At 38.2% G+C, this 26840-nt stretch overlaps 2 protein-coding genes across 4 annotated transcripts; both read right to left on the bottom strand.

Annotated features, from left to right (window-relative positions):
• Positions 1–286: 286 nt before the first annotated feature.
• Positions 287–26840, bottom strand: LOC149088653 (U3-aranetoxin-Ce1a-like). 3 transcript variants are annotated; one of them, XM_089248531.1, is made up of 4 exons: positions 26715–26825; positions 6878–6989; positions 6635–6750; positions 287–515 (listed from the first exon to the last, which is right to left on the bottom strand). In XM_089248531.1, the coding sequence occupies exons 1-4, from the start codon at positions 26760–26762 to the stop codon at positions 465–467; spliced, it is 327 nt and encodes a 108-aa protein (XP_089104657.1). In that variant the 5' UTR covers positions 26763–26825; the 3' UTR covers positions 287–464. The 3 variants fall into 3 exon arrangements, with proteins under 3 accessions (XP_089104657.1, XP_089104648.1, XP_089104666.1); XM_089248522.1 differs by lacking the exon at positions 26715–26825 and adding an exon at positions 7089–7221; XM_089248540.1 differs by lacking the exons at positions 287–515; positions 6635–6750; positions 6878–6989 and adding exons at positions 22491–22638; positions 26233–26345; positions 26514–26625 and having other exon boundaries at positions 26715–26840.
• On the bottom strand, positions 13251–19211 carry LOC149088654 (U3-aranetoxin-Ce1a-like). The gene is made up of 4 exons (XM_089248553.1): positions 19111–19211; positions 18881–18995; positions 16276–16391; positions 13251–13502 (listed from the first exon to the last, which is right to left on the bottom strand). Exons 1-4 carry the CDS (start codon positions 19156–19158, stop codon positions 13464–13466), a joined length of 318 nt encoding a protein of 105 aa, XP_089104679.1. The 5' UTR covers positions 19159–19211; the 3' UTR covers positions 13251–13463.

Here is a 26840-nt window from a genome sequence, read left to right as displayed (position 1 = left end):
AGGGGGGGGGGCTACGATACTGAATATAGGTTTGTTGACCTACAAGACCATCATTCATAAGAAAAAGGCTTGTTTAAAAGTTGGAGGGAATTTCATATTTGATTGAAAAATGGAATAGACTTATCACCCACCTCGTTGGGCATTTTGTCTGTTGTGGCGTTGTATTTGTATACATGATACCATGTCGTGCCACGGGTTGGTCACCCCCTGAACTAGACCTTTTGAGCGGAGTTAAAAAAAAAAGCATAATTGATCAAAAAAAATTTCAGAAAACCACACATACACACACATTTGAAACGCTTTATTATGGAATTGCCCATTCAGAGAAGAGATATCGCAAAAATATGAAAATGAAAAATCCACAAAACATACATTTTAAATAGTATTTGAAGACGAACTCTATTTCCCTCAATGCCAGAGGTCATTTATACTTGGCTTAAATTACAAGAAAAATGTATTCAGTTTCACATGATCCATGAAGGCTCCTGGCACCTGGGATTGTAATTAATTGTGCGCTGAAAGAAATGAAAAAATATATATTATAATAATAAAATACACATAGAGTTACTCACGGAACACGCATATCAACAATATGCAGCGGTTCTCAACCTTTGTTGATTCGCGGAGCGAATTTATTGACTGCGGGGGTGACCGTGGAGTCAATGGGAAGTGCACATGGAGTCCTACTGATTCCACGTGGCACCGGTTGAAAACCTCTGCTATACTACAGTCAATAAATGGGAGGATTATGTACGTCCGTCGCAATACGGATGAAATATTCTATGGATAATGCTATGAAACACGTTGTGATATATTGTCTGAATATTTCGTGTGACCGGCGTTCAATAACTTTTAAGGCATTTTCTTCGTGAAGTTTCGCCCGCATCTGTGGCAGGCATCTTCTGAGGTTTAAACGGACGTAGGTCTCCGCGGCAAACGAGAAACGGAGCCGAGTACGAAGCCTCTCTCGTAGGGACCTACGTCCGTTTAACGTCAGACATGGCTGTCACAAGGGCAGGAGAAACAAAAGGAAGACAATGCCTTAGACCAGCGGTTCTCAACCTTTTTGGACTCGCTGAACCCTTTTCAGTATATAATTTCAATGGCGGAGGCCTGTTTCACTCGAAGAGCCCTTTTTTGCATATAATTTTTATGGTTGAACCTTGTAGGCCTCTTTTTTTTATTTATCTGTCAAAGTTACTGATTTGTTTTATTTTCCTCGAGTCGCTCCAGGAAGTGTAGACGGAGCCCCAAGTGCTCCGCGGAGCATCGGTTGAGAACCTCTGCCTTAGGCCATGGCCTAATAACTCGGATACCACTGATGATGCGAAGATATATTTTGTCTTTTTCTCCCCTTTTCCAAAATATATCTTCGCATCAGCCAGCGGAGAGTGACATGATCCTCGGATAAGTCGCCATCTGGTGGCATTGTCAGCAATTGTGAGCTTTGTCCCGAGTTAGGTCCGACCGTCCATGTACAGTCCTCTTCAGTGCACACGAGCTTCAAAGAAAGTTGGAGTTGTGTTGTTCGTTTCCTCAATAGTCTAGCTGTCTAGGGCGTTCACCCGGAAAGTGAAAGAACGTGGGTTCGATTCCCCCACGAGGGCAGTTGAAAATTTTGTTTTCAATATATATTTTCTCATCATCCAGCTGTTAAAAACCTTTGTGCGGAGAGTAGCATCGTCCTCGGATTGATTAATGTGTGTAATACAGTAAAAGTCCGTTATATGTAACAAGTACGGCTTATTACGGGTAATTAGCAAGTGATTGTCAAAGAGCTAATGTTAAAGATACAAAAAATATCCGCTTATAGCGAATTATTTATAAATTAAAATCAGAACACATTCGCTATAACGACAACCGAAGTTCTCGAAAAGCGTGTTTTCCTTTCCTTTTCTTTAAGAATTATGTACAAAAATAACGGCTAGAAGGAGTGGGATTTTTTCAAATCTCTTCACCTTATTCGTGGGTGTTTATAAATGGGACATGTCAGTACCTCCCAATGTAGATAAGAAGATCAGGGCTGGTCTTCATCCCTTTGAAGACGCGCTTGCCCAGCACCTCCTAGAGATAGAAGGACTCCACACGCTGTTCCTGACGTCAGCAAGTAGTCCATTTTCCCTCAGAATATTCAGGGAAAAATATTCCCTGCTCGTGTAAATATCATTGTTGTGCGGAAAAGAAATTATAGGGGTCAGAATTAGCGATTTCTATGCCCCACATCCAATCACCTTGCGGTATTTGTGAGCCTACCAACGGGGATTTTCGCTACAGACCGTTCACATGACGTTAAGTTTATGTCGGTAATTCCCCTCTTATTTCCGGAAGTCGTCACTGGTTACGTAGGTTGAACGGAAGTGATTGATTAAAGATGGTTGACGAAGGAGCTTATAGCAGTTTTCGCGGCGCAAAGGATTATGGGAGAGAAGGTCGGTGTCGACCTCCAATCCACCCCAAGAAAGATAGGCTTTTTTTTGATGAGCTTCTCTCCCACCTTTTTCTTCCCTACGAGGGGAAAAAAGTTGTCATGCCGGTAATTACCACCAAAGCGACCCCCAATCTTGCACATGTGAACGGGGCTTAGGAGGCGCTGGCTCGCCGATTCGGTTCAGTGGGCGTGGTCTCAGAGCTACTGCGTGACGTCATTGCCTAAACACTTTTTTTAGCAGACGACAGCAGCACACCAAACGTGCTTGTGTGTTTTTTTTTAGTCGTTTATTTACGGTTTTGGGAATCTCTTGTTCGTGGTGTTGTCACAGATATGCGCGTGGTATTTTTATAATCTTCTTATAATCTATAAGTTAAGAAATGAATTAAATCCAGGAAATAGTTGGTAAATATTACAGAACCTCTCGATAACGGACACACGTGGGACGAAAAATTTTGTCCGCTAACGGGGGAGTGTCTGCTAATTAGGAGGAACAATATAAAGTGGAACTTCATTTATACGATTGTGTGTGTGTGTGTGTGTGTGAATGAAAGGGATACACTGGTGAGATTATGCATAATCACCAACCGTCTAAATAAAGAAAGTTGATCCCTATTCCATGAGAACACTACTAAACCAGTCATGTAACTCGTCCATATTCATCTACGGAACTTCAAACGAATTGGTACACGTTGGAATGTGTGTGTACATATAGTGACCTTCCGTGAAGTTTGTTTAAGCAAAGTGCTTTTTGCCATCTGCATTCAATTTTTTTAAGTGTGTTGATGCACGCAAATTTTCCAAAAAAACACATTTTTAAATGTTCTGCGTCTAATTATGTTCAAGTGTTTGTTCTACCCGTACTAAAAATATTTTTAAAATATTTTAGTATAAACTGCTGGCAGGAATTACACATGCTAATGTTTTTCACTTGAATGCGTTTTTCCTCAAAACTAAGTTTTTTGTTAGATACGAAACATTTTTTTTTTTGGAACATCACTCATTCAAATGTCTTAAAACTTTGTGTATCTCTCAACACTATGGTGCTACATAGTTTAACACGAGGATTTTTTATTAAAATTATTCAAAAAATTTCTATCGCACAAAATATGGGTAAATTTTGGTGATTTTTGTAAATGTTGCATGTTGTTGAAGTTAAAATTCGTTAAAAAAATAACAAACAATTAAAATTCTAAATACTCGCGTTAAAGTATGTAACACCATAGTGTTGAGAGACGCACAAAGTTTCAAGACATTTGAATGAGTGGTGTTCCCAAAAAAAAATTTTCCTTATCTAACAAAAAACGCATTTTAGTGGAAAACATTAGCATGTGTAATGCCTGCCAGCAGTTTATATTAAAATATTTTTAAAATATTTTTTAGTGCGGCTAGAACAAACACTTGAACACAGTTACACGCAGAAAATTCCGTAGTATTTAAAAATTGAAAAAAATGTATTTTTTGGAAAATTTGCGTGCATCAACCCTCTTAATACTACAAGTTTTTTTCTCATTTCATTGTGAATGAAATGTAATGAATGAATAATTATAACGTTGCAGGCTTGTTACTCTCTGCGGCGAGACTTTTTAACGGGGACATCGGCTCGCATTCGCGCCTCGAAGTTGAGAACCGCAGTATTCCATGAGACCAGGGATCATAAAATTGTCCGTTAACGGGAGATATCCGTTAGGGTAGATTCCGCTGTAATAATATCTTTTGTGATATTTAGCATTCAAAATACTAACAACAACTTCAAGCATTTTACATTAGGATTCTTTTCTTTTTATATTTGCTTCCCAGGTGTTAATGTTGCGTTGTATTGGTAATAAAGGAAGTCCAAGGCTTCTAAAAGCTACGCCTAATTCAAATGAAAACAAAAAGATAATCGAAAATTATTGGAAAGAGTTCAGAAGATAATTGAAATTATGTGTTTCGAGGTGGCTTCCAATCAACCCAATTGAAATTGAATAGCGCACGTGATTCGACTGAAATGGATCCGAGAAAAATATTCTCAGTGTCAGTTTACATCATAAACAAATACCTCCTCCGCTTAACCAGGTCATGGCCCGTCACCCTGCCTGAATCAAGGGATTTTTACCAATTGGTCGAAGAAGACCTGGGGCCATGCAGGAAATGGTGCGTGTATGTGGCGCGAACGTGACGTGAAGGTCATTTCTGTGCAATGCTTGTTATGGGTATAGGGATTTTTCTTTCTTTCTTTCTTTCAAACCGAGCACAACTCAGGTCTATCGCGAAGGGAAACTTGCTATCTAGTGAGTTGCGGCGGGAGTATTAGAGTGTGTGTGCCTAAGGGTACGTCCATAGTGAACCGCTTCTCGCTACTCGTTTTATCGCGGCTGAAAAAAGATCGTGAAAACTCATTGGGGTGGCCATAGTGCGCCCGCCTACCTGCTTTTACCCGCTTTAACCAGAATAAATTATTATTTCTTTTTCTCGCTTGACCGGCTCACCGCTTGCAGTTTTGAACGGATACTTTCCTCTAAGTGTTCGTTTTATAATGGAATAGTAAATCGACGGAGTTTTTGTAACGATCAATTATCGTTATTACTAATCGTTGATTAATTATGACATAATAAAAGCGAAATCGTTAATCATTAAGTAATTAAAGAAAATTACCAATTATAGCGAATCCAATTGGAGTTTTTGTGACGATTGATTATTAATACTAATCGTTAACTAGATGACATAATAAAAGCAATATCGTTGGTTAATCATTAATTAAGGTTAATTAACGATTATACTGAATCCAACGGAGTTTTTGTGATGGATAATTGTTGCTAATACTAATCGTTAATTAGTTATGACATAATAAGCGAAATCGTTAATTAATTAAGGATCATTAATTATCATACTAAATCCAACGGAGTTTTTATGACGCCTAATTATTGTTAATACCAATCGTTAATTAGTTGACGTAATGAAAACGATATCGTTAATTAATCAAACTACCGTTGGATTTCGTTTTATCGTTACTAATTATTGATCATGATTTAGTTTTATCGTTAATAAACTAATTAACGATAAAACTAAATCCAACGGATTTTGCCGTTAATTAGTTAATTATCGGCCAGTTCAGTTTTATCGTTATTAGTTGATTAGTTAATTATCGATCATGATTTAGTTTTATCATTAATATAAATTAATTAACGATGAAACTAAATCAGACGGAATTTTGTAACGATTAATTTTCGTTTTTCTAATCGAAAATTTGTTGTGGCACTAAAAGCGAAATCGCTGATTTATCATCAATTAATTAATTAACTATAATTAGCGATTACACTAAACCCATTGCAACTTCAAGGCGAGTCCTATTAATTTCATGTACATTCGTCATTCTTTCATGTTTAATTTTATAATAAATATTTTTTGTTGTCAACAAAAACACACAATAGACCCCCACGTGATAGCTCCATGATGCCAACTGCCCATGCAGGCAGACGCTTCCGCGAGCGGTGCGCTATAACCACCACCAGCTAGAATCGCGCGGGATCATCTCGCCTTCTACAACTGCCGCGGTTTAAGCAATAAAGCGAGAAGCGGGAAGCGGTGCACTATGGACGTACCCTAAACGGTCTGAACCAGGTGCGTTGCGCATCTAGTGTTATGCTTGATTTTCAGTGCTGCCATCTGTATTTCAGAAGCGAAGCTGTAGTGATGCCATCTGCCGTCAATTCTTCTAACTATGAGTGAAATGTTATGATAAGTAATTGTATTGCTGTCTGTTTAACAGACTCTGTTACAGACAGTCTGTTTACAGACAGAGTCTCTTTAAGAGACTTGTTACGCTGTATCTTATTTCCTTGTTAAACGTTTTTCAAAAATAATTAATTTTTTTCTTAACGTGTAGGCATAGGCATGACTGTGACCAACATGACTGTGTTTTACGTGTCCATTTTTCTGGAACGAGAAGTCCGTTATAAAGAAAATCTTTTTTCCGATTGTGAATTGTCGTTATAACGGACTTATAGCACTATCCATGTATAAGAACACCCAACCCCTCCATATTTTTGGGACAACATTTTTCGGCAAAAAAAAGGGGGGGGGGTTCCTTACGGTTGAGGGGGTTAAAATACGGTACACATGGTATAGATTGGAAAATGTGCTAAGCGTTTCGTTTCTTTGCTTTTCGGATATCCTTTTCACTTCCATACCAGGCTGGAAAAGCTATAAAATAGAGAAACTCACCCCATCCTTCTCTTCTACTCGTTCCGGCTTGCATTCGAGTCCATCCTGGCAAGGGCAGAGCAATCGGTATTTACCGTCTTTCTTGAATTTCTCCGAATCCGGGAAACAGAAGAGACCTTAACGAACAAAACGTTCCAATGAAAAAGAAAATTGACGTTTTCTTGGTTTTGTTTCTTTTTTTTTCTTCAGAGATTGTACAATTTATAAATTAGTTAATTAATTTAAAAGCTTGACTATAGTCACCCTTTTCTCTCCTCTTCTTGCATTTTGAGCTCATGAACGAATGTATGTGCGCACAGCATTCGTCCGAACCGCAATCTTCTTGATTCTCGCATGTTTTTTCCTCGCATAATGCCTAAAACGTAGAAAATTAATTAAAACTAATTGAATAGAGTAAACCTGTAAAATTATACAATAATAATCAAGCGCATTATGTTACGTTATTTCTGCTTACCAGGCACGTCAGACCCAAAACGACCAGAAAAAATACCAAAGTCCTCATCTTTACTGTCCCGAGTTACGTACAAATAATAACAAACAACGCCTTCCGTTTGGGATTATTTTGCTGTGTGTGCGAAAGATACCAATTTTATTATATCTACCATTTTATGGAAAAAACGACATCTGCTTATCATCGACATGTGCCTTACTTATCGGAAATGTTCGTAATCTTTTGATGACCTTTTCTCAAGTAAAAACAAGACACATTGGATGACAATCTTAAGCAATGCCAATTCGTACAATCATAGGATATTTCCTATAAAATATCATTTATATACACTGCCAGGCAAAAAAATAATTAAAAGAATAAATTAGGCATTCTAGTACTTTTAGTTTGTCTCGATTAACGGCATGCAATCATGGTTGCTTTAATTTTATGTGGTCATACAATACCGGTAGCACTTATTATTATTTTTTTTAATTTCACAAATACAAACATGTAATACACAAATTCAAACATGTGTTACACGAATACAAAAATGTGTTACACGAATACAAGTATGTCTTACACGAATACAAGTATGTAGTACACAAATCTAGAAATGTGTTACACAAATACAAATATATAATACACAAAAAAAAAAAAAAAATGGATGCACACATATTACAAACACTTTGTAGCCTCAAAGGACTGAAAAGTCCTTCCAGCAGGCCTAAAGGAATAAGCTATAGAATATTTTTTCTTTCTCTTGCAACAGCATTATTATATCTGTTAGATATGTGTTCACAAATGTATTTTCGCTTATCTATATATATCTGAATAATGTTCACAATTAAGTTGTTTTTCGTGAAGCTCAATATAATACAACCATCGTACACCACTTCTCTTATTTATTATTACACTCTTTTGCTCTTTCAAATACTTTCATTTAAATGGTTTCGTAATCTATGCGTCTGACTGAGTCAAAAATCACATGATTTATGTTATTATTATTATTAAATTGATTTTCAGTGTGAGAAATGTTTAATATCTTAGGGGCAATGAAGGAAAAGCTCTTTTTATATAATGCTTTATTTGGTTTCGGTACTTGATGAACTCGATTATATCTATTTGTAGTTCTATTTTGATTTTTCGTTAAGTAATTTTCATTTAATCGTGAAAATTTGATAACTCTGTACAAAAAGTTTTGACAGAGTTAGAAATATATACTGATTTCTCAACGTTAGAATATGGCATTGTATTTCAGAACTATCGATTAATATTTGAGATCTTATTCTCTCATATATATTATCTAATTTTCGAATATTCTCGTAATATGCTCCTCCCCAAGCACTGATTGCATAATTGACAATTGAATATATCCATGCATAGAATAAATTTTGTCAAAAAATGTTCATCAATCAAGTTTCTCATTTTGTAAATGATCACTGCATATTTTCTAATCTTTTTTATTAAAACATCACGTTGCGTGTTCCATTTAAGATCATTCTGTATTGTGATACCTAAATAATTGTATTCCCGAACAATATCTATTTCTTGGCAATGACATTCATTGTTTTCCAGACACTGACAATGATTATGTATTCTTAGATGTATGTTTGTGTTACAATTTATATTTCGTGTCTTCATATAAATAAATTTTGTTTTTTGAGTGTTAAGTTTTAATTTATGTTTAATTAACCAGATATTAATATTTGTTAGATCATCTTCTACTTTTCAAATTAAATTTGCTGTATCAGTATCTTCTACATAAAGCACTGTATCATCGGCAAATGTTATAATTTTTCCATTCAATCTCAAGTTACATGAATCATTTATATATATATCAAAAATAATGTCGGACACAAAACAGAACCCTGAGGTACCCCCTTTTTCACTTCTTGAAAAGTACTAACTTCTTTTTGAATAACAACTGCTTGTTTCCTGTTGCAATAGTATAATTTAAACCATTCAAGTATGTTTCCTCTCACTCCTATTTCAAATAGTTTATTTGTTAAAACGTCCAAATCCACAAAATCGAATGCTCTTTTCAAATCTAGAAACACAGTTATGGAACATTTATTATTGTTGAATCCATTGTTTAAATAGGTAGTTAGATCAAGTATCGCCATTTCTGTACTTTTATTTTTTTGAAATGCATATTGGTTAGTTGAGAAAATTTTTTGTCTGTTTAGGAAATCAAGTAGTTGGTTTTTTATACATTTTTCAATTATTTCTGAGAAGACGGGAAGTATTGATATTGGTCTGTAATTTGTCAAATCATTACTATCTCCTGCTTTATATATGGGATGGACTAGAGAGTATTTCAAATCATGGTAGAATATTCCATTCAATACAGAATGATCAATTAAATTTTTTATTGTACTTAAGTGGTATTTTGCAATTATTTTAATCATTTTAGGGGTCAATCCATCATAACCACTTGCTTTATTTTCCTTTAAATCCCTTATAACATGTGTTTTAACTGTTCTTGATTTACATCAGTATAAAACATGGAATTGATTGAATTGCTAGTAGCATTATTTTGTTCCAAACAACGGGTACAAAAATTATTTTGTTCATTAGTATTTAAATTCCTCGTAATAAAGTCATTATTGACTTTATTGGCTTGTATTGCAATTTGTACGAGACCATTTGAGGATTCTTTTTGTATTTTTTGTAGAGTTTTTCTTTATAATTTATTCTTTTCAATATATCTTCATTTATCCAGTTTTTCTTATCTTTTTTAGGCTTTTGTTTTACTGTCTGGTCCATAAATTTGAATTCAACATTAAAATATCCATAAATCGCTTATATTTATTATGAACATTATCATCTTCAATGACATTCTTGAGATTCAGTTTCGAGATAAAGTTTCAAATTTTTCATAATTTATGATTTTTATATATTTACTTTCCTCATCTATAATACTCATTTTTTTCTGCAGAAAGTCTATGTATCCCAATACAGGATAGTGATCTGTAATTTGGGTTTTAAAAACACTAAATTCATGAGCACAGTTTTGTTTATTTCTATAAAAAACATGATCAATACATGTTTGTGTTATGTCTGTTTGTCTAGTAAAAGGGACTAATCCATTTGTTGCTAATACGTCAAGATATTGTGACGCTATGCCATTTCTATTGAACAAATCAATGTTAATATCACCAACAATTAATAAATTTCTGTTCACATTTTTTAAATATAATACCAGTTCTTCATTGAATCGAGTACTAGTATATGAATGAGATCGATACAAGAGCAAAATATCTAAGTTATATTCTGGAAGATTTATATGTAGTTCTTCAGCCGTAATTAAGTTGACTCCCTTTTCTTTTTTGTTTGATACAATATCATTATTTATATACATCACTACACCACCTGATCTACTGTATGTTCTACAATTAATATATGAATAATATTCACTTATGCCTTTATAATTTGCAATTTCAATCTAACCATATTTCAGTTAAGCATATCACATCAATTTGTTTATATAAAGTTCTTTGGAAAATCTAAAAATTGTCAAAATTAGTTCTTAAACTTTGGATATTTAAAACCAGAAAAGTCAGTGTTTTAATTCCTGCCTTAGGAATACTGAGAATTCTCTATCCTTACTTCTTTAATTTCCTCCAGTGGGTAAGGGCTCTGTGTAGAGCTCTCATAGTCTTCAATTTCTGTTGTTGCTTGCATTGAACTCAAGCTTTTGAAGTTGTTCTTCAGTGGTTATCCTTATTATTTTAGAGTTTTCATCTTTTCGGAGGAATAGCTTGTCTTCTTTCACCCAGGCGAATTTGTATGCAATCCTTTCTTTAGTTTGTCTCATCATATAAAACAATTTCTTGTTCTCTGGTGTTAAATGTTCATTTATATATATTTTGGCATTTGGAAAATCTGGACTCAGTTTTTCAGCTGTGATACGTTGCTTTTTGGCGTTTTGTATCCAAATGCTCTTCGATTTTTACTTTTTAAATCGCACTATTATAGGCCTTGGTTTGTTGCTGCTTTTCGTGGGAACCCTGTGTGCACTCGCTATTTCGGTTGTTTCTTGAATCCTCAGATGGCCCCGTACTGTTTCTATTATTTCAAAAATATTTTCATTCCTCATTTCTGGGATTCCACTGATTTCTATATTGTTTTTCCTTCTTCTTGTTTCTAAATCATTATTGTTTTTTTTTCCCCTCCACATTATAAATTCCCTATAGAGGGGCCGGTGAAGTAAATCTATTCTATGTTCCCACAAAGAACACGGCCTAATGGGGCCATGTGTACAATATCTATATAATGGGGACCACAATGGTCTGTCAGGGCTAGACGATCGCTACCCAGAGAGCCACAAATAAATACTCTCGGCCGGGGTGAGCCGACATCCCTCCATGTATACCTAAATAAATTACATCTTTAAAGACAGATTTTAGCGCTCCTTTTCGTCCGGCAGACACTGTAACCGCGTATCCCCAAGCACTCTTGGCTTGAAGGGGGGGGGGGCAAAAACTTTAGACCTGTGGGTTCCCTGTCTTGGAAAGAATTCTACCTTTGACTTTGAGCTATTAAGATTATTTATTAAGAAGTCAAAATGTAACGGAATAAAATACTTTTATTAAGTATTTTATTCCGTTTTTTGTGGCCTCTAAAATTTAGCGGCCCGGTGCGGCTGTGCTTTTCGCCCCTGCTTAAGGCCGACCCTGAAGATATTTTTTTATTTTTAGATACTAAAAAATACGTGTTTTTATTTTATTCATCATAGAAACCATTAAATTTTTCATCGTTCTCATGCAATGCGCTCTAATCAGCTCATGGACTAGTTCATTATTATCATCAGAGTTCACTCCCATCGTAAATCGCAAGGAATTGAGTAACTTGTTAATATGTATAATACATTAAAAGTCTCCGTTATAACGAGTATGGCTTAGAACGAAAATCTCGCTATTCCGAGTACTTCGCAAGCGATTGTCAAATTTTAAAGATACAAAAAAATATCCGCTTATAGCGAATTAAAATCAGAACACATTCGCTATAACGACAACCGAATTTCTCGAAAAGCATGTTTTCCTTTCCTTTAAGAATTATGTATAAAAATAACGACTAGTAGTGGGATTTTTTTTTAATCTCTTCACCCTTAATCCATAGGTGTTTATAAATGGCACATGTACCTCTCAATGTAGATAAGAAGACCACTGAGCTGTTTCATCCCTTTCAAGTCGCGCTTGCCCAGCACCTCCTAGAGATAGAAGGCCTCCGCACGCTTCACGTGACTTCAGCAAGCAGTCCATTTTCCCTGAGAAAATCCAGGGGGAAAAATTCAATGCTCCATCATTGTGCGGAAAAGAAATGATTGGGCTCAGAATTGGCGATTTCTATGCCCCACATCCATTCACCATGCGGAGCCAACCAGGAAGATTCTGTGCCAAAATAAGAAGAAACGAAATATTATGCTTTGATTCAAAACATGGCGAACTTGCTAGGTGATGTAACAGATGAACTTGGCAACCCGTGCAGAGGCTTATCACTAGGAGGTGCTGGCTTGCCGCTTCGACGCAGTGGGCGTGATCTCGAAGCTAATGCGTGACGTCACTGCCCAAGCACGTTTTTTAGCAGATAATATCAGCACACGAAACGTGCTGTTTATTTTTTACATTTTAGTTTCTTATTTACTGTTTTGAGTGAGGGAATCCCTAGTTCGTGGTGTTGTCATAGATATGCGCGTGGTACATGTATAACCTGAATTTGTATGCCGCATCTCGGAATCCCCCTGCGAATGAAGTTTGGGTCGTGTTACATAGCTCAAGAATACTTGGCTGTTAGTGGGTTTTTGAGTCCCATCTCGGAAGATCTTGTGAATCCAGTTTAGGTCATGACCCATAGGTCAAGAGCCCAGAACTATAACTGGCTTTGCACGACCTATCTCTGAAGCCCCTTCCCCTGCTAATGAAGTTTCGGTCGTGATCCATAGCTCAAGAATCCCTAGCTGTAACTAGATTTCTGCGACCATTTTGGGAGCCCCTGCGTCCCCCCCTCCTCACCGGCTATGAATGGATTAAGACTGTTTGGATTTGGACAGCGACAAATATCTTAAACCCCTTTCGGGTCGCGAGGTTAAGAACCCCTACCATAAGTTATCTGGAATAAAGCCAGTTTGAGTTCACTTGAAACGCTATGCTGTGTTATTAAGCTTAATTTAAGAAAATCCACACATATATTTGAAACGCTTTATTATGAAATAGAGAGAAATTGCAAAAAGATTTGAAAAAATAAAATATGAAAAAAGCATATTTTGAATAATTTTTTAGAATGGAGTCTATGCCCCCCCCCCCCTTCTCTCTCGTGCATACTATATGTACGGAAGATACATTTATACTTGAATCACGTTACAAGAAACAATATTCATCTTCACATGATCCATGGAGTTTACGGCTCATCACACCTGGCATGGTAGATAATCGTTTGCTGAAAAGAAAAATGTAGAACGTGTCACGTGAATCAGACTGCATGCATATCAACAACATGCATAAATGCGAAAATAATGTACATGTCTGGTCAAGGTACTTCAGGCGTCCGTAGCTTCCTACCCCGAAATGTGAGAAAATGATTGATATGTACGGGGAAAACATTGTTAAATCTACTGTTCTATCATTTTGTTCCTCCCAGGGCCCGTATTTTGTATGGGCAAGTGGGACGACTAAGGCCAACTAAGACAACTAAGACAAGTGGTGCCTAAGGCCCCCAATATGTCCCCTTGCCCTGCGTACGCTTCCGCCTCAAAGAAGACAAGAAAAAAATGGGCCCCAAAAAAAATTGCATTTGTCCAGGGCTCGAACTTATGAGGCACAGTCTCATAATTACCCCCTTCCCCCCCCCCCCGTTTCACCAGTGCCTGCGTACGCCGGTCGGCAACTGGGAAACCTCAAAGGAACTCCGAAATACCGAAATAAGGCGGCAAAAGTCCAACCGATAGCTGGAGGCTGAGCTGAAAGCCCGCAACACAAAGCCCGTTTTTCCGGCACCTGGACCGGTCGGCAACTTCGAAATAATGCAGCAAAAGCTCAACCGATCGCTGGGTGCTGAAATGGGTGCCCAAAATACAGTCCCTTTGGCCGATACCTGGGCCGGTCGGCAACGTCGAGACATGTCTGAAAACCATATAACCGCCGAATGAGGCATCTATTCACATGGCGGCGATATTTGATAGCTGTTTTGTTTAATTTTGTAAATTTATTGCAACTATAACTTTTTGTGTGTGTTTTATTATCGCATGTGCACATATGTAATTTATTCATGCATAATAAAGCACGCGAAAACATCCTATCCCTCATCCGGGGAAATGGCTAAAATTGACAATGGGTGATAGAGCCTGGAAAGTGTACGGCACGAAATGAAATGAAATGTCTACGGCCCTGTCGTCACCATCGTTATCTCAGAGATAGTTATCTGAGATATCAAGATGGTGGTGGCCTTGTCCGACTCAAGCATAGGTAATTCCGTCTAGGGTCCTCCAAATGCATGATAGGATCCTATAAAACTTTGTATTATCATGAACTAAGCGGAATTATGGAATTATTATCGATCCCAGGGCTGTGTTAACCTTTTGCGTCCTATGCATTTTTGCATAGACAAAAGTCAGGGACCCCTTCTCCTAACAACATGAAGGCCACTGACCTCTTTACTGGATAGCAATCAGCACATAATAATGTAAGAACAATAAATTGCTTTCTCATCCAACCCCCTTACGGACTCCCTAAAACCTCTTCAAAGAACAAAATGGGTCCGCTGAACCCAGTCATGAACCCTGGCAAATATTCACTGATCAGTTGAGTTATAACTAAGGTGATTGAAAACAGGCCAGTAGGAGGTTCAATCCCATACAAAGTGGCCACGGGCCCCATTTTCCTTTTGAAGTGATCAGCGATTTGAGAGATTATTCGTAAGCTATGCTGCTACAGTCAAACTCGGTTATATCGACGTAAAAAATTACACGACGAGTTTCCGCGGCGGACAGTTTGAGAACCCCTGCTTAGGGTATACATGTTCATGGCCCACAGGACAAATGTAGCTCTCGAAGTGATCTGATGTGGCAAATCACCAAGCCACTCAATTGGCCACAAAAGAATATCAAATCAATGTGGCACATTTCCAGATTATTTCAGTGGCTCGCGATGCATTTCCAAATCATTTAAGCAGCCAACGGCACAGCATATCCAGATCAATTATGCGACCCCAACCACATTTTCAGATAATTTCAGCCGGCTTTTCCTAGAAAAAGGTTTTCTACGGTCCGTGCAACGTGAAATCTCTGATTGGACAGAAAAAACCTGAATTTCAGGCTTTTAACCAATCAGCATTTTCACGCTGCACACGGTGCTTTCTACTCCTAGGGAAAACTATTACCTCCTAGATACAAACCTCTAGGATGTAATGGGAAAACCCGGCGTTAGGCCGAACACATAGTGTAGCGTCGAGATAAGAGGTAGAAGCGAGCGGCGAAAACAATTGTACTGTTTTGTTCTACCCCTCACATACTCGAGCAGTGAGGCATTTTACCGCGACGGGTAAGGCATTTCGCTCATTGGTGATTGGCCCGTTTTCTCCCTTTTTTCCCCCTCCCCTCTTCTGCGGTGGCATCATCATCACACACCCTTCCATTTCAGAACCCCTCCGGTCATTTTCGCTCTCCGCCACCTCCTCTAGTATGTGCAGGCACTTCTACCAACACCTCGATGCATTTTCTCGAGGCTAGCCGCCCTCTTATCTCAACCCTTTACTATGTGTTCGTCCTTAGGCGGCCCGAAACACATTAAAAGTTCACTTGAGCGACTCGTTGAATTATTTAGATCACTTAAGTGGTTCGCGGTACAATTTCAGATCACTCGGAAAATTTTCAAATGACCTAAGTAGCCCGTGGAACCAGATAACTCAATTGGCTCTCGACACGTTTTGAAACCAGTGAAGTGACGCGCACTCCCCAAAACGTTGAGCACCCTTGCACTATTATTTCTCCCTATTACACCAGGTTATCGCAACCAAGTCCGACTAGATAGGAATATATGAGCACCCCATCTAGTCGACCTCGTCGCAAGTGCTGATAATTACTGCATGCGTGTAAATGGCATTAGTTTAAGTGTTATCTAACTATGATTAGCAACTTTGCGCACAATATCAGACTTGCAATGTACAAATGTTTTCATTAATTTGAAATCGTTGCCATTCGTCAAGTCGAACTTACCCCTTCCTTCTCTTCCACTTTTGCCGGTTTGCATTCGAGTCCACTTTTGCAAGGGCAGAGCACTCGGTATTTACCATCTTTCTTAGCTTTCTCAGAATCCGGGAAACAGAAGGAACCTTAAAAATGAAAAACAAAGCATTCTAATAAAAGTTAAAATAGTAAAAACCCCTCCATTGCACAGATAGGCAATGAAAATTATGAAAAAAGTATTGTGCATAAGTTCATAAAGTGCATTTACATCTTTTGAAAAAATTAATCAGATGATATTTGGTGGGTTTTGCTGAATATTCAAACACTTTCTCAAACATGGCCTCACGCAGTCCGTGAGTCAGCTGTTGGCCACCCCGGTGTTATATAGCATATACATATATATATATATATAGCATATTCCTCGATAAGTTTTGGCAATTTTTTACTCCGTTCTCCGCACACTTCATCATTGACATCAGCAGATTCATCGCACGATTTCTCAAATATAATTTCGTTACGCACACGAAAACTACCCCCACCAAGCATTTGAAGCTTCGAGGTTGGTGAGTTCGAGTTCTTTTGCAGCTTCTTGAGCTTTTTCCTGTAGAATCGAATTGTGTTTCTGCTGAAATAATCTAATCCTCAGAAATTTCTTCTTTAAAAATATGCAGTTGAAAATGCGAAAATATGCAAATATGCACTTAAAAATGCCAAAATATGCAAATATGCAGTTGAAAATGACAAAATATGCAAATATACAGTTGAAAATGACAAAATATGCAAATATGCAGTTGAAAATGATAAAATATGCACTTAAAAATGGCAAAATATTCATTAAACCCCCCCCCCCCAGAATATGCACTGAAAGTCCTGAAAACTCTAAATTGTAAATTCTTGTTTCTGGTGAAATAATCTAATCCTCAGAAATTTCTTCTTTAAAAATATGCAAATATTCAGTTAAAAATGCCAAAATATGCAGTTAAAAATGCCAAAATATGCATTTAAAAATGCCAAAATATGCAGTTAAAAATGCCAAAATATGCAGTTAAAAATGCCAAAATTTGAGGTTAAAAATGCCAAAATATGTATTCAAAATGGCGAAATATGCACTTAAAATCCTAAGACATGCATTTAAAATGCCAAAATATTCATTAAAAACCCCAGAATATGCACTAAAAGTCTTCCGAATGTGCGCCAAAAAAAAAGAGAAAATGTGCATTAAAAAAAAAATCACCATGAAAAAAAAGAAAAAGAAAGGTGTTTCTTAAAATTCACCTTTTTGTTCGGTTCAGAAGAGACAGGGCAACAACTTTCTAATTGGACGATGGGGGTCATACAAGTATTACGTCAGCATCGAGGGGGGGGAGGTTTCGGATTCGCTTACTTTTCATAACAAGGAGGGTAGGGGAGGTTTGAAGGTTGCATACGTCATCAACCAGATGGGAAATATTCTAAGCTGGTGACGAAATATTGCTGACGGTTGGGGGGGGGGGGATCTGTTTACGTAATACTTGAATGGCCCCATAGGGGAAGGGTGAGGGAACAGTATAAAAATTTAGATTCTTTATTTTATTACACACTTTTCACTCTCAAAACTGGTACGGGGTAATTTCTGAACGCATTTTGAGCATTCTTTTAAATTGGAATCATATCTCGACGACGAACGGTCCATGAGATAAAGCCACGTTAGAACTTACAGGACAGACACCCTGTATATACCGCGTATGCAAATTCAATATTTTTAACTTTCACGTATTTTTTTATTCAGGCATTTTTCATTTCCAGGTTGCTCAGTAACGGAAATACCAGTAGCAAATAAGAATTTTGACAGTGTTTCTAAAAAAAAAATGTAACTCTTTGAGACACATTTGCCTAGAAATAGACTTTCAATAAAAAAAATTAATGTTCCTCTGAATACTTTACAAACATCTATTAATTCACTGAATCCCAAATGCGGGAGAAAAAAACGATGTTATGGAAAAATATTACGAAAAATATTTATTTGAAAAATTATAAAATAAAATTAAGTATCTTAAATAAACATTCAAAAACACGCATTTACTCTGGAAATTCTTATATTTTATGCATTTATTCTGAAAATTCTTAGATTTCGTGCATTTATATGCATTCTTTCCAAGAATTCTTAGATTTTATTCATTTATATGCATTAGTTCCAAAAAGGCCGAAATATGCAAATGCACATGCGCATATGCATTTGCATGCAAGATGTACTATAAGTCCCGATGCAGCCTTTATCTCATCAACCGTTCGTCGCAGAGGGGCATGGTTTCTAATTTAAAAGAATGCTGAAAATGCGTTCAGAAATCACACTGTACCAGTTTTGAGAGTGAAGATACAGTGTGTCACAAAGTAAAACAAAACCCAAATCTTATATGGTTCCCCAGTCCTCTAACTTCAAATTAGAAAGTTATTGCCTGGTCTCTTTTGAGGCCAACAGTAAAAAAAAAAAAAAAAAAATTCAGTCTATTTTTACCCCCAAAACTAGTACAGGATGATTTCTGAACACATTTTGAGCATTTTTTCTTAAATTAGAACCATACCTGTAACGACGAACGGTTGATGACATTAAGGCCGCACTAGGACTTACCTGTACAATCCGGGCTCTAATAATCACCTTTTTCTATCCTCTTCTTGCATTTGGAGCTCGTGAACGAATGTATGTGTACGCAGCATTCATCCGACTCGCAGTCTTCTTGTGTCTCGCATTTTTGGCCCTTCTCGCACAGCGCCTAAAAAAACGTGCAAAAAAAATAATTAATTGATCAAAACTCATTAGATACGGGAAGCCTTTGAAATTCAACCTCATTTTGTAACATTTAACACATAATTTTTTTCCGCACTTACCAGGCACGTCAGACCCAAAACAACCAGGAAAAATACCAAAGTCTTCATCTTCGCCGTCGTAGTTACTTAGAAACAAGTGAACAGGCCTTTTTGTATGTTCTGGTGCCATAAGATATCATTATCTTTAATATCTATCGGTTCTCTGGAAAAAACGGCACCTGCTTATCATCGAATGTGCACCTACTTCTCAGATTCTGTTCGTAATCTTTTTAATGACCTTCCCCGTCTAATAAGATGCAAAAAACAAAATTCATGAGAACTATCTACGGCATGATTAAAAGAGATTCCATATTATTTATATATGTTACGGTAAATGTGATAAATGTGGTATATTATACATAATAACCGGTTATTGTTCATAATCGCCGAGCATTTTGGTAAGCTTTTACCAGTGAGCTTTTACGCAGTAACCAAGCGTCGTTGGTTGATATTGAGTGTTAAAAAACTATCGCTTTCACCGGCGATTATGAATAATACCCAAGCGTCGCGTTGTTGGGAAACATGATAAATCGTACTATATGCTACACAATTCATGATAATTAACACATGCATTCAATCATTATATCGCGGTACGATCGTAAAATATGTTGTCATTATATCGGGGTTCGAATATATTCATCACACATACTAGACTCATTTGGATTTTTTTTTAATATTTATCAAATTCATCAATTACACTATTATGCATAATCACAGACAAAGGCGATAAATTTCAAGTATTTATACAATTCACCAACGACACTTAGTTACTATGCGTAATCACCAGGTAAAAGTGATAAATTTATCAAACTAGTAAATACGATTGATAAGTATGTATAATAACTGATTATTACGTATAATAACTGATTTATCACACTACTTTAACATATACACTGCCAGGCAAAAATATCTGCGCGAAAATCTCACGCGATAGGAGTGAAACTTCTAGGTCTGACATGACTAGATTCACCTCAATTGAATTTAATTCAAATTATTCAAAATCGAATTTAGAAATTTTAATTTAATTAAATGCCATAATAATCCCATAGTAAATGTTATGTGTGGCAGATTTGTTTTATAAAACTTTCGGGGGATAAACGTGGTTATCTCTAAATTAGGGGGGGGGGGGTGGATACAGTCAAACCTCGTTAATGAGTCCCTCTTGGGAGAGCAAAAATATGACTTAGTAAGCGGAGTGACTCGTTAAACGGAGTAAGCCATAGCTGTGCCAATTCCTGCCCGAGGACAACTGGGACTTCCAAAAAGTGACCCGGTAAGCGGAGTGACGTGTTAACCGGGTGACGCACTAACGAGGTTTGACTGTATTTATCGGAACTGAAGGGGTCTAGTACAGGAGTGAGAAGAATAAGAAAAAGAAAAGAAAAAAAGTGAAGAGCTCTAGATGTACAGCGCAGCCAAATACAGTGGAACCTCCCTTAACGGAGACTCCCTGTTAGCCGACACCTCCCGTTAACGGACACTTTTTCTGATCATCGCTCCCGTGGAATAAGGCTGTAATACTTACTGTATTTCACTCCCTCGTTAGCGGACAATAAAATCAGGCAAACTAATTTTTTTTCAAAATTTGTGAAGTTTTGTTCATAAATCGAGAATTTATCACATTTAATAGCGATTATGCATAATCCCAAGCTCGTATTGGTAAATATAATAATCCGTCAATTAATTACTTGATTAAGTGAATATAGCTATGTAATAAACTGTCTTTGGCTACGGACACACTGGACAGTTTTCCAGCTGGATGTCAAACCTGTTTTTGAGCAGCTTGCACCTCTTGGCCACACGAGAGTATACCTCGCACTAAGACGCCTTCATATGTATAAAGGGGTTCTACCTCACACGCGAACTCGTTTTGTGACGTCACCGTGCCAGCTCCTAAACAGGGCCGTCTCAAGAGCATCATGGGCCCCCGGGCCAAGTGATTTTCTGAGACCTTACCTGGTATATTATCGAAAAATTTAACTACTTCTCGTTTTTCTGAGGCCCCTCTTCTCTTGAGGCCCCCGGGCCGTACCCGGGTGGGCCCATGCCTTAAGACGGCGCTGCTCCTAAATGACTGCGCTGTCATACGCTTTGTGACGTCACAATGTCTTCTTCTATCGATGGCGCTGCCATAAAAATTAACTCAGAATATCTTTAAACAAAAGGATAAACTTCACAACCTATGGGTCTATTTCGAATTTGAAAATATGCTTCTTAAATGTTCCTAAATAAAAAAAAAGTATTTGGTTTTACAATCTTTTAAAACCATTCAGTGGCATCTTAACAGGTGAGCCAACGGGGCCTGAGAAAAGGCCTCGAATCCATGCGAATGAATATGGGGTGCGTAGGGCTCCAAATTGTTGGAAACTCTCAAAAGAATTCTTTGTAGCAAAATTAGAACGAAATATAGAAGAGAAAAAAACCGCAGCGTGATAAAATTCTTCGTGGGCCCACTCCGTCCGACGAAGAACGCGCATAAAGCCGGGTTTTCCTAGGAATAGGTTTTTTTTTTTTTGCGCCGCGTGAACCGAATTAGACCATTTCGCGCCAGCAGAAACGTGTTTCATAATCACGCTACGCATTTGTGGGCTACGATACTGAATATAGGTTTGGTGACCTACAAGATCATCATTCATAAGAAAAAGGCTTGTTTACAAGTTGGAGGGGATTTAATTTGATTGAGAAATGGCATTTTTGGCAGGGCCGGCGCCAGGCATGAGGCAAATTGCCCGAGTGGCATGGTAGTAAGATGCTCGTCTACCATCGTGAAGGTTGCTATCGAGGTCATGGGTTCGAACCCAAGAGAGGATATAGATAAGATATTTTCCCTAATGAACTCGAGGCGACCACCGATAGGCAACGCCTTCACTTCCAACCCATCTCACTAATGGCAGCAAATTGCATTAAAGCGATATAGCCAGAGTTGGTGTTTGGTGAAGTAGTAGGCATGAGGCAACGAGTCGGCCGCCTAGATTTATGTCGGATCATTGTGCCAGATCTTACCGTGGACGCTTTTATTCCATGCAGGACTTAGGCCCTTGCATGGCCCCACAAAAAAGAGTAGGTCGGGTAGGGCTCCTGCCCAGGGGCCCCGATATAATTCTCATCAGATTTGATTCTATTTTTTTTCTCACAAATTCATATTAGGGGGGGGGGGGGTCGTGAAGAGTCTGAACTGGGGAAAAAGGCTTGTTTAAAAGGTTGGAGGGGATTTATATTTGATTGGAAAATGAAATAGACTTTATATTTGATTTTGGAAAAGCGTTCGCGTGTCACTCTTGATACCATGCCGTGCCGCGGGTTGGTCATCCCCCGAACTAGACCATTCGAGCTCAATTAAAAAAACATAATTAATTAAACAAAATTTCAGAACAACACACACAAATATTTGAAACGTTTTCATTATGGGATTGCCCATTGTAAGAAGAACTTTATTTCCCCTCAATACACGTAGGTCGTTTATACTTGACCTAAATTGCAAGGAAAATGTATTCAGTTTCACATGCTCCATGAAGGCTCCCGGCAACTGGGATTGTAATTAACTATGGTCTGAAAGAAATAAAAATTAATAATAATAAAATACACATAGTTACTCAGGGAACACGTATATCAACAATATTATGCAGCTGTTTTCAACTTTTGTTGGTTCGCGGAGCGAGTCTGTTGAGTGCGGAAACTTCCGCGGAGCCCCTGGGAAGTGCGCATGGAGTCACATTGGTTACATGGAGCACCGGTTGAAAACCGCTGCACAGTCAAAAATGGTGGTTATTGTGTACGTTCGTCTCAACGCGTGATCAAATACGGGTGAAATATTCTATGGAAAATGCTATGAAACACGCTCGGGATGTATTGTCTGAGGCTTTCGTGGCGGCGTTCAATGACTTACAAGCGGTTTCTCGGGCTATTAGGCCATGGTTTAAGGCATTTTCTTCTTTACGTTTCGCCCACATCTGTGGCAGGCATCTTCTGAGGTTAAACGGACGTAGGTCTCCGCGGGAAACGAGAAACGGAGCCTTAGTCTCTTAGGGACGTACGTCCGTTTAACGTCAGGGATGGGTGTCACAGGTGCGGGCAAACGTGAGGAAGAAAATGCTTTAGACCATGGCCTAATAGCTCGGAAACCACTGATGATGCGAAGGTATATTTTGTCTTTTTCTCTATTTTTCCAAAATATATCTTCGCATCAGCCAACTGTTAAAAGCCTTTGCATGGATAGCGGAGAGTGACATCATTCTCGGATTAGTCGCCATCTGATGGCATTGTCAGCAATTGTGAGCTTTGGCCGCAGTTAGGTCCGACCGTCCATGTACGGTCTATTCAGCGCACACCAGCTCCAAGGAAAATTGGTTGCCTCTGTAGTTTAACGGTGTAGGGCGTTCACCCGGAAATTTAAATGCCCATCACCTCCTAGAGATAGAATGCCTCCGCATTCTTCTCGTGACGTTAGCAAGCAGTCCATTTTCACTCAGAATATTTAGGAAAAATTATTCCTTGCTCGTGCCAATATCATCGTTGTGCGGAAAGTAAATGATAGAGCTCAGAATTGGCGATTTCTATGCCCCACATCCAATCACCATGCGGTATTTCTGAGCCAACCAGGAAGATTGTGTGCCAAAATAAGAAGAAACGAAATAGGATTCGAATCATGGAAAACTTGCTAGGTAGTCTTAGTGATGTTACAGATGAACTTGGCAACCCGTGTGGAGGCCTTCTATGTCTAGGAGGTGCTGGCTTGCCACGGGAATGAGGAAATCTCTCGTTGGTGGTGTTGTCACAGATGTGCACGTGGCATTTTTATAATCTTCTTATAATCTATCAGCTAAAAAATGAATTAAATCCAAGAAATAGCTGATAAGTACAGTAGAACCTTTCGATAACGGACACCCATGGGACCAAATATTTTGTCCGCTAACGGGGGAGGAACAATATAAAGTGGAACCTCATTTATACGACTTTTATATTTATTCGACGTTTGACTTCGGTCGCAATTGGTTCCTTTGCATTTAAATGTTATAGAGAGAGAGAAGAAACAGAGTGTGTGTGTGTGTGTGTGTGTGTGTGTGTGTGTGTGTGTGTGTGTGTGTGTGTGTGTGTGTGTGTGTGTGTGTGTGTGTGTGTGTGTGTGTGTGTGTGTGTGTGTGTGTGTGTGTGTGTGTGTGTGTGTGTGTGTGTGTGTGTGTGTGTGTGTGTGTGTGTGTGTGTGTGTGTGTGTGTGTGTGTGTGTGTGTGTGTGTGTGTGTGTGTGTGTGTGTGTGAAAGAGAGTGATGCACTGGTGGTTATGCATAATCACCAATCGTCTAAATCATTGATTCCCAATGTTGGCGTTAACGCCCCCTTGGGGGCGGTGGAAAGTTCCAGGGGAACCGTGGAAGCTACGGGTATAACATAGGATCTTATGGGTTAGATTGCGTCGGGGGGCGGTGGGAGAAAACGATTTCTAAAGAAGGTGGCGATGGGACAAAAAAGGTTGGGAAACTATGGTCTAAATAAAGAAAGTTGATCCCTATTCCATGAGACCACTACTAAACCAGGCATGCACCTCGTCCGTATTATTCTACGGAACTTCAAACGAACGTTGGTACACGTTGGAATGTGTGTGTGCGTATAGTGACTTTCTTTGTAGTTTGTTGCTGTGTAATGCTTATTACGTGTAGTGCTGCCATCTGCAATCAATTTTTTTTTTTAATGTAGGAGTTTTTTTCTCATTTCATAGTGAGTGAAGTGTAATGAATGAATAACTATACCGTTGTAGGCCTGTTGCTCTCTGCGACGAGACTTTTTAACGGGGACATCGGCTCGAAATTGGGAACCGCAGTATTCCATGAGACCGGGGATCATAAAATTGTCCGTTAACGGGATGTCCGTTATGTTAGGTTACACTGTAATACTATCTATTGTGATATTTAGCATCCAAAATGCTAATAATAACTTCAAGCATTTTACATTAGGATTCTTTTCTTTTTATATTTGCTTCCCATGTGTTAATGTTGCGTTGTATTGGTAATAAAGGAAGTCCAAGGCTTCTAAAAGCTACGCCTAATTCAAATGAAAACAAAAAGATAATCCAAAATTATTGGAAAGAGTTCAGAAGATAATTGAAATTATGTGTCTCGAGGTGGCTTCCAATCAACCCAATTGAAATTAAATAGCGCACGTGATTCGACTGAAATGGGTCCGAGAAAAATATTCTCAATGTAAGTTTACATCGTAATCTTTTCTCCTCCTCCTCTTAACTAAATCATAACCTCCTCCGCTTAACCAGATCATGGCCCGCAACGCTGTCTCAATGAAGGGATTTTTACCAATTGGTCAAAGAAGACCTGAGGCCATGCTGAAAACTGTGCATGTACGTGATGTGATCCTAACGTGAATGCTTTTTCTGTGCAATGCTTGTTATATGTGTATAGTGCATTTTCTTTCTTTCTTTCAAACCGAGCACAACTCCGGTCTATCGTCATGGGCAATTTACTGCCTAGTGAGTTGTGACGGAAGTATCAGAGTGTGTGTACTCAACAGTCTGAGCGGGGTGCGTCGCGCATCTAGTGTTATGTATGATTTTTCAGTGCTGCCATCTATATTTCAGAAGCGAAGCTGTAGTGTTGCCATCTGCCGTCAATTCTTCTAACTACGAGTGAAGTGTGATGATTGAGTAATTGTATTGCTCTCTGTGGCGGGACTTGTTATGCTGTATCTTATTTCCTTTTGTTAAACGTTTTTCAAAAATAATTAATTTTTTTCTTCATGTAGGCATGACTGTGACTAACATGACTGTGCAAGATACATCATGTGGTCTTTACAGGGCTGTATAATAAGGGCTGTTACATTACAGTTTTACGTGTCCCTTTTTCTAGAACGAGAAGTCCATTATAAAGACAATTTTCTCTCCGATTGTGAATCGCCGTTATAACGAACTTTTATTGCACTATCCATGTATAAGAACTCCCCCCCCCCCCCCCACATATTTTTGGGACAACATTTTTTGGCAAAAAAAGGGGGGGTTCCTTACGGTTGAGGGGGGGTTAAAATACGGTACACATGGTATAGATTGGAAAATGTGCTAAGCGTTTCGTTTCTTTGCTTATCGGTTATTCGTTTCGTTTCCATACCAGGCTTTGGAATAGGTACAAAATAGAGAAACTCACCCCATTCTCTCTTACTAGTTCCGTCCTGCATTCGAGTCTATCCTGGCAAGGGCAGAGCAATTGGTATATACCGCCTTTCTTGAAGTCCTCCGTATCCGGGAAACAGTTGGAACCTTAACGACGACGAACAAAACGTTCCAATGGGGGAAAAAAAAAATTGACGTTCTTCTTTTTCTTCCAGAGTTTGAACAATTTATAAATTAGCTTAATTATAATAGCTTATGTTAGCTTATTTATATAAATGAGCTTAAATTAATTCAAAAGCTTGACTATATAGTCACCCCATTCTATCCTCTTCATGCATTTTGGGTCCGTGAACGAATCTATTTGCGCACAGCATTCGTCCGAACCGCAATCTTCTTGTTTCTGGCATGATTTTTCCTCGCATAATGCCTATAACGTAAAAAAATAATAATAATTAAAACTCATTGAAAATTGTACAATAATATTCAAGCTCATTATGTTACGTTATTTCTGCTTACCAGGCACGTTAGACCCAAAACGACCAGAAAAAATACCAAAGTTCTCATCTTTACTGTCTCGAGTTACGTACAAATAATAATAACCAACGCCTTGCGTTTGGGATTATTTTGCTGTGTGTGTGAAAG

This window comes from Pholcus phalangioides, unplaced genomic scaffold (assembly GCF_987345545.1).
Source record: "Pholcus phalangioides strain wild (caught in Gottingen) unplaced genomic scaffold, Ppha-v1.0 ptg000003l_1, whole genome shotgun sequence".
Taxonomy (NCBI): Eukaryota; Metazoa; Arthropoda; class Arachnida; order Araneae; family Pholcidae; genus Pholcus; species Pholcus phalangioides.
Note: the sequence above shows the minus strand (reverse complement) of the source record. Positions and strands in the feature narration are given on the sequence as shown.

What these genes read in the sequence shown, in the direction of transcription:
- LOC149088653 (XM_089248531.1), bottom strand. Translation starts at nt 26,762, where the DNA reads ATGAGAACTTTGGTATTTTTTCTGGTCGTTTTGGGTCTAACGTGCCTG. An exon ending in CAAGAAGAGGAGAGAAAAGG is followed by an intron (nt 6,751 to 6,877) that starts GTGACTATAGTC and finishes TTGTTCGTTAAG; the next exon opens with GTCTCTTCTGTTTCCCGGAT. An exon ending in GAGTAGAAGAGAAGGATGGG is followed by an intron (nt 516 to 6,634) that starts GTGAGTTTCTCT and finishes CATTTCTTTCAG; the next exon opens with CGCACAATTAATTACAATCC.
- LOC149088654 (XM_089248553.1), bottom strand. Translation starts at nt 19,158, where the DNA reads ATGAAGACTTTGGTATTTTTCCTGGTTGTTTTGGGTCTGACGTGCCTG. An exon ending in TTTTGGGTCTGACGTGCCTG is followed by an intron (nt 18,996 to 19,110) that starts GTAAGTGCGGAA and finishes ACGTTTTTTTAG; the next exon opens with GCGCTGTGCGAGAAGGGCCA. An exon ending in CAAGAAGAGGATAGAAAAAG is followed by an intron (nt 16,392 to 18,880) that starts GTGATTATTAGA and finishes TTCATTTTTAAG; the next exon opens with GTTCCTTCTGTTTCCCGGAT.